The sequence below is a fragment of the Pseudoliparis swirei genome, chromosome 3 (genome assembly GCF_029220125.1).
Source record: "Pseudoliparis swirei isolate HS2019 ecotype Mariana Trench chromosome 3, NWPU_hadal_v1, whole genome shotgun sequence".
In the NCBI taxonomy this organism is placed as follows: Eukaryota; Metazoa; Chordata; class Actinopteri; order Perciformes; family Liparidae; genus Pseudoliparis; species Pseudoliparis swirei.
This window is the reverse complement of record NC_079390.1, coordinates 23,644,965-23,652,464: the sequence shown is the minus strand read 5'-3', so window position 1 is coordinate 23,652,464 and position 7,500 is coordinate 23,644,965. Positions and strand designations below refer to the sequence as shown.

The following is a 7,500-nucleotide window of genomic DNA, read 5'->3' as shown; positions in this document are numbered from 1 at the left end:
AATCCATTAAACTGGTTTTAATCTGTTTATTAATATTCACGTCGGGTAAATATGCGAAAATATGCAGCTGAGCCTCAGATTAAGAGTCACAGCGAGGAGCTTCTCCTCCTCCTCCTCCTCCTTCTTCTTGTTCTTCCACTCCTTCTTTTCCATCTTCTTCTCCTCCTCCTCCTCCTTCTTCTCCTCCTCCTCCTCCCCCCTCTTCTTCTTCTTCCTCTTCTTCTCCTTCCCCTCCTCAGAAATCAAGCGGTTTTAACCCACTAACACTTCTTGTTGTTCTTGTTGTCCGTGTTGTTGTTGTCCTTGATGTTGTTCTTGTTGTCATTGTTGTTGTCCTTGTTGTTGTTGTTGTCCTTGTTGTCCTTGATGTTGTTGTCCTTGTTGTCGTTACAAACCGTGGAGGAGCGTCAGAAACACGCAGCATCTGTTATTGATGAGCACGTCTGACGTGTCTCTTCCCGCAGAATGTCCTACATTTTATTTATTTATCTTTTTTCTCCCCCGATGTAAACGACGAGCTTTGAGTTCCTCCAGCGTGGAACCAGACGAACAGCCAATGAGGCGTCGCGACAGAGACACGCCGTGTGACACGCCGTGTGACACGCACAGCATCACTAAATACGTTATTAAAGTTACTTCATGACGATAAGAACCAAATAAAGTTCAACATTCGATGGTTAAACTTTTCTTTCCCCTTAAGAATCAGTGATTAAAAAGATGGACCTTTAAATCCAGAGCTAACGAAGTGATTTAATGTGAGCCAATCACGTGAGTCGGTGGGCGGGGTCTCGAGCACACGGAGGCAGACGATTGGTCAGCGTCGCACACAGAGAAACACAATGTTCTTCGTGTGTTTATTCACATTGTTTTAATTTTAATGTATGTTCCTATATATTTTTCATATATGTGAGTCTGTATTATTTATTAATTATTTAGATTATATATATTTTATTATCATCCTCCTATTTTAATTTAGCTAAACACAGAGCATCAATGTTCCAAGTATAATGCTATTGGGATGTACGTCAACTAAACTTAACACAACTAAACTTCACTTAACTAAACTAGACTAAACTTAACTAAATTTAACTAACCTTAACTTAACTAACCTTAACTTAACTAAACTAGACTAAACGTAACTAAACTTCACTTAAATTAACTAAACTTCACTAAACTAAACTAGACTAAACTTAACTAAACAAAACTTCACTTAACTAAACTTAACTAAACTTAACTAAACTTCACTTCACTTCACTAAACTTCACTTAACTAAACTAAACTAAACTTCACTAAACTAAACTAAACTTAACTAACATTAACTAGCCTTAATTAAACTAAACTGAACTAAACTTAACTAAACGTAACTTAACTAAACTTAACTAAACTAAACTAAACTTAATTTATTATATCTCCTGAAACAAGAACACATTAAAATGATAAAAGTATTATTATTATCATTTCCTCTGCTTTCCCCTCGCATACCTGTTTGCTTTCGGGTTTTTTTTGGGGGGGGGGGGGAGGTGTGTGTGTGTGGGGGGGGGGACCCAAAACTACTCAAAATGCAGCCGCCGGCCGTGGGGAGCGCGCGCACGACGTGGACACGCCCCTCTAAAATCATGAATAACCTCTGAGCTCAGTGGAGGCGGTGTCTCTTTAAGAGTCTCTCTCTCTCTCTCTCTCTCTCTCTCTCTCTCTCTCTCTCTCTCTCTCTCTCTCTCTCTCTCTCTCTCTCTCTCTCTCTCTCTCTCTCTCTCTCTCTCTGCCTGCCGAAACAATCGCACGAACCCCCGCCCCCCCCCCCCAACAGAGTCATCGGACCTGTCAATCATCCGGTCGGCGCCCTTTGATCGTGGGACTCGCCGCCTGTCTCGGGCTCTTATGCGCTGGCGCTGCTGCGCGAGACATTCGAGCTGCAGCCGCCGGGACGACGCAGCGCAACTTGCGGTATCTCCTGCCTCCCTGAATGCGGCGGAGGTCTCTCTACAGCGAGGACATTAAGAACAGGGGGAAGAAAGAAGAAGAAGAAGAAGAAAGAAGGAGGAGAAGAAGATAAAAAGTCGCTTAATTTTCTTCATTTACACTTTTTTTGCCTTTTTTTTTCTGGTTCTTTTTATTTCTTCAAAGTATATATAAATAAATATTAGCGACAGTACCTGTGTGTGCGGGGCTCAGACATGCCTCAGCTCAGCAGCGGCGGCGGCGACGACATGGGAGCCAACGACGAGATGATCGCCTTCAAAGACGAGGGCGAGCAGGAGGAGAAGATCCCGGAGAACGCGTTCACGGAGCGGGACCTGGCCGACCTCAAGTCCTCCCTGGTCAACGAGTCGGAGACACATCAAAGTCCGAGCGCAGCGGTAGGTCGGGGGGCCCGGAGTGTGTGTGAGAGTGTGTGTGTGTGTGTGTGTGTGTGTGTGTGTGAGACACGGAAAGAGTGCGTAAAAAGTGCGTAAATACCGCTATTCGTGGTGACTTTGTAAAAACTCTTGTAAAAGTCGGTCTCTTTGATATTACGTAACGCTCGTGTGGTCACTTTGTGTGTGTGTGTGTGTGTGTGTGTGTGTGTGTGTGTGACCCGGTGTGTTTGTTGTCGGTCCCTTCCAGGCGGTCAGGCGGGGACAGCAGGCCGAGCAGAGGGGCTTCCCGGAGAAACACCGGGAGCATCACGACGGAGGTAAGAGAGGAAGAAACACCCCGTTTACTACACACCCCACGCTCTGGAGACACGGCTAACCCCCCCCCCCCCCCCCCACACACACACACACACACACTGCGAGGACACGTGTTGAACCATTAAAAAACAAACCTCAAATAGTCGCTTGTTCAGGTGCACACTGCAAAATATGTCCGGCAAGTTTTAACCCTCAAATCTTTATTTTTTATTTTTGGAGAGGTAGGGGGGGGGGGTAGTGGATGTCTTGTATTTGTGCTCATATAGGAGAATATCTGTTTTTCTACAGTAAATAATCAATAAGTTTCGTCTCATTCTTTGTCGACCGAGCCGCGAAACTCGAGGAAGAAGAAGAAATCTCACCCAAAAAAAAGCGTTAAACTTTAAATCTTTTCTCGTGAAGTTTCTCTGTGATAAATTCGTCATTCGGCGTGAAAATAAACGACTTTCCACGACTCGCCGACTCACCGACTCGCCGCTTCGCCGGTGGTGAAGTTGGGGTTGACCGGGGCCTCCGCAGGTTTATTATCACTCACTTCCCTCGAGTCCAGACACCTCGTTGCTTTGGGAGAACTCTTCTTCAAATGTAGATTTTTGAAATTAATTTAATAGTTTAAATAGAGTTCCCCCCCCCCCCCCTGATTGGCTATGTCCCATATCACTTCGTTACTTCTCTTACGGCATCGGTAAAAAAAATGGTTGGGAATCAGTGAAAACGTTTGTTGGTGGTTTAGTGCCCCCTCCCCCCCCCCCCCCCCGGTGGTGCTGGTGGTGCTGGTGGTGGTGGGAGGTGCATTAGCACACAGGCTCCAGGAGCTCGCGCCTCTCAGGCGGCGCTCGTCACGCTTCTTCTTGTCTCCGGGGGAAACGGAGCCCTCGCGCCGCGGCGTGCTCTCCTTCGTTACATCCATTGAAGAACAATAGAAACAATAGTGATGTTTATGCACCCGTTAAACTGCCCCCCCCCCCCCTCCTCCTTCCAGTGTCGAAGCACCAGGATGGCGGCATGTACAAGACGCAGGCGTACCCGGGGTACCCGTTCCTGATGCTGCCCGACCCCTACCTCCCCAACGGCTCGGGCTCTCCAAACGTAAGTCCTCCTCCTCCTCCTCCTCCCTTGTGCTCTCCGTGTGTTCCCCGGCGGCTCTCGTGGGTATTTTAGTTTTTTGGGGGGTCCGGCTGAAGCCAAGAGGTCCTCAGGAGCCAGAATCCATCAGTGTCAGACGGAGACGGCGCCGTGATCCATAAAGTGCTGGGCGGTGCCGGTGGTGGTTGATGTTGTTGTTGTTGTTGTTTTATTTTTGGATAAAGTCGTAAATGTTTCTTTTCGGATTTTCGGCATAATTTGCTCCATCGTGTGTCGAGCAGCTCGGCTGAAAAGTCATATTTTTTACATTTTGGTTTTTACAAATATAGATTGTTTCCTTTTATAATCTCAATACACAGATTTTTTTATTTTTATGGATAAATGTATATTTAATTAAAAGTCTGTTAAGGTATTGATCACAGAGTATTACATCATCTGAGATCAATAATGAAGCTCAAGAAACCAGAAACTAGTGATTTAAACCTGGAGTTTAAGACGGGGGAGTCGGCGTGTGTGCGTGTGTGTGTGTGTGTGTGTGTGTGTGTGTGTGTGTGTGTGTGTGTGTGTGTGTGTGTGTGTGTGTGTGTGTGTGTGTGTGTGTGTGTGTGTGTGTGTGTGTGTGTGTGTGTGTGTGATCACAGTCACAAACCCAACATGTGCTCTTGACTTTGTGCCGTTTCCTCGCCGACCGACGTCTCAATCGAAGAGCCTGGACAAAAAGAACCTTGTTTGTTTTTGTTTGTTTATTTTGTTTGTTTTGTTTGTTTATTTTGTTTGTTTGTTTTGTGCGTTTCGATGGAAAAGATTGCATTTATTTATAAGACGACGAAATCCCATTCTCCTTCAGCCTGTCATTGATCGGTAATATATCACTATTATATTGATTTAGGATATTGTCTCACTTTTAAAATACTTTTGTAAAATATATATATATATCATATATAAATCATATATAAATATATATAAATACATATACATATATATATATATGATATTTATATGTATTTATATATAGTTGACATATATATATATATAGTTGAACTCCTACTACTACTAATAATAATAATAATACTTCTACTACCCGAGGCTTTTTATTCCCTTTAAGCATCTTTTCCTCTTCCTCCCTCGTCATCATCACTTCCCTCTTCCTCCTCCTCCTCCAACCTCCAACCCCGGAGTCCCGACCGCACCGCCTCTCCCTCAGAGATGTTTTGGTTGAGGGTGTGTGTGTGTGTGTGTGTGTGTGGGGGGGGTTAAGAGCACTTTCTTCCCCCTGTGTGTCTCAGACTCAAACAATGCTGCCTTGCTGCCTTGCTGCCTTGCTGCCTTGCTGCCTTGCTGCTGCTCTCCTTGTAATTAGCCCACCGGGCTGCGAGGCGGCGGCGTGTATATCGGCCCGTCTACCTGCCACTTGAAAGGGCTGAGCCCGGTGGTTTAGAGGGGGGGGGGGGCAGTGTGTGTGTCTGTGTGTGTGTGGGGGGGGGGGGGGGGGGTATTATGGACGGATCAGAAACTTCAGGTCTGAGAGTTACAGGAAGAAGAAAATGTTTCTGCTTTGTGTTTTTCTGGAGTTCATGAAACGCAGGTCTGTGTGTGTGTGTGTGTCTGTGTGTGTCCTCATGTGTGTGTGTATCTGTGTGTCCTCCTGTGTGTGTGTGTGTGTCCTCCTGTGTGTGTGTGTCTGTGTGTCCTCCTGTCTGTGTGTGTGTGTGTGTCTGTGTGTGTCCTGTGTGTGTGTGTGTCTGTGTGTGTCCTCCTGTGTATATATGATATAATAATATTCTGGTAGATTCATTATAAATATTGATACTATTTTGACTTTTTTTCTCTATCTCTGTGTGTTTTTAGTTGTTTGTGTGTTTAGTTGTTTGTGTTTTTAGTTGTTTGTGTGTTTAGTTGTTTGTGTTTTTAGTTGTTTGTGTGTTTAGTTGTTTGTGTGTTTAGTTGTTTGTGTTTTTAGTTGTTTGTGTTTTTAGTTGTTTGTGTGTTTAGTTGTTTGTGTTTTTAGTTGTTTGTGTGTTTAGTTGTTTGTGTGTTTAGTTGTTTGTGTGTTTAGTTGTTTAGTTGTTTGTGTTTTAGTTGTTTGTGTGTTTAGTTGTTTGTGTTTTTAGTTGTTTGTGTGTTTAGTTGTTTGTGTGTTTAGTTGTTTGTGTGTTTAGTTGTTTGTGTGTTTAGTTGTTTGTGTGTTGAGTTGTTTGTGTGTTTAGTTGTTTGTGTTTTTAGTTGTTTGTGTGTTTAGTTGTTTGTGTGTTTAGTTGTTTGTGTGAATCTATTTATTTAAAGTAAACACGACTCTCAGATTCTTCTCCTCCGAGGAAGAGGATCAAGTCTCTGTTGTTCATGTTCACAAAAAACATCAGAGCGGCTAATTGCTGCCGTGTGTGTGTGTGTGTGTGTGTGTGTGTGTGTGTGTGTGTGTGTGTGTGTGTGTGTGTGTGTGTGTGTGTGTGTGTGTGTGTGTGTGTGTGTGTGTGTGTGTGTGTGTGTGTGTGTGTGTGTGTGTGGATTACCAGCAGCCTGTTTCTGAAGGGATCATCTTGTCGAGGAGTCAAACCCCAGCGGAGGAGAGATTGTCCTCTCTTCAGCATCCACCCATCTTCCTCTCTCTCTCTCTCTCTCTCTCGCCCTGCCTCATCCCCCTCTTTTCCTGAATTCATCTTCTCTTCTGCTCCGGCTCAACTTTCTGTCCATCGTCTTCCACAAAGGTGCAGACGGTTGGCACTTCCTGCAGCCTTCACAATAAAAGCCTGCCGACGTTGTATGTGTATGTGTGTGTGTGTGTGTGTGTGTGTGTGTGTGTGTGACTCACTGCAGACTGCTGGTTATATTTTGGGGTTGAGATGTGAATCGATAACCTTCTCCAACATTCCGGCGCTCGGGGGGGAAACTTCTCCTCGTGACACGCGGCGGGGAAACCGAGGAAGACTTGGAGCGGCTCCTGGGAACGTTCTGCTGAAACCGTGATTTAACTTTCTGGGTTGTTTCAGCTCTTAAAAAAATCCAGAGAAGTTCCAAAATCATCCTCAGGAATATTCAGCATCAGCAGCTCGTTGATGACATCGTTAAGCTCCGCCTCTCTCACCTCCACACTCCCTCAGAGGCCTCCTCCTCTTCCTCGCGTCCATTGATAACAAGCTCCTCCTCTTTTTCCTCATGCCCATTGATAAATCAGCTGGTGTTGATACAAGCTCCTCCTCCTCCTCTTCCTCCTCTTCCTCGTATCGCCCAGATAACAGTGGTTCCTCCCGACATCGAGGGAACATCATGTGTCGGTCTCTCGGTACTCGGCCACTTCCTTGTTCTCCTTTTGTGTGTGTGTGTGTGGGGGGGGGTTCCTCTTGGTAAACAATGGCGGCAACACAGGCCGAGGCCTCCCCTGCCTCTGACTGGCCACGATAAGAAGCCTTCAGATCCTAAAGGAAAGCAGCTTTCACCAAAACATCTACAGACGTGTTTTATGAATCTGTGTGTGTGTGTGTGTGTGTGGAGGTCTCAACGCTGCATTGTGGGTACGTGTGTAAGTGTGAGATTATTATGTGTAAAGTCTCAGATTATTAATTAGGCCGCCAAGTTTGAGATTTAAGAAAAATACAAAGAACGTGAAATGTTGTCGTTTGGATTATTAAATAAAAGAATTTGAGGATTTAAAAAACTTTAATTTGAAATAAAAAGTGTTTAATAAGTTTCTCCGGCTGACGACATCATTTAATTAGATCCTTCTCTTTGTAATTGACTCGTAAAA

The 7,500-nt window shown here is 44.7% G+C and overlaps 2 protein-coding genes across 12 annotated transcripts in view; both read left to right on the top strand.

Annotated features, from left to right (window-relative positions):
- jade2 (jade family PHD finger 2) overlaps positions 1 to 7,500 on the top strand; it is a 344,631-nt gene that overhangs the window by 146,552 nt on the left and 190,579 nt on the right. The gene's annotated exons all lie outside the window — the stretch shown is intronic.
- Positions 1,915 to 7,500, top strand: part of tcf7 (transcription factor 7) — a 48,918-nt gene continuing 43,332 nt past the window's right edge. For 5 of the 11 annotated variants that reach the window (XM_056441744.1, XM_056441739.1, XM_056441717.1 and 2 more), the window contains exons 1-3: positions 1,919 to 2,357; positions 2,605 to 2,674; positions 3,655 to 3,761. In XM_056441744.1, coding sequence (XP_056297719.1) covers positions 2,175 to 2,357; positions 2,605 to 2,674; positions 3,655 to 3,761 — 360 coding nt within the window. In that variant the 5' untranslated portion in view covers positions 1,919 to 2,174. Of the gene's footprint in view, positions 2,358 to 2,604; positions 2,675 to 3,654; positions 3,762 to 7,500 lie in introns of all 11 variants that reach the window. The other 6 variants (XM_056441708.1, XM_056441698.1, XM_056441731.1 and 3 more) reach the window with 3 other exon arrangements.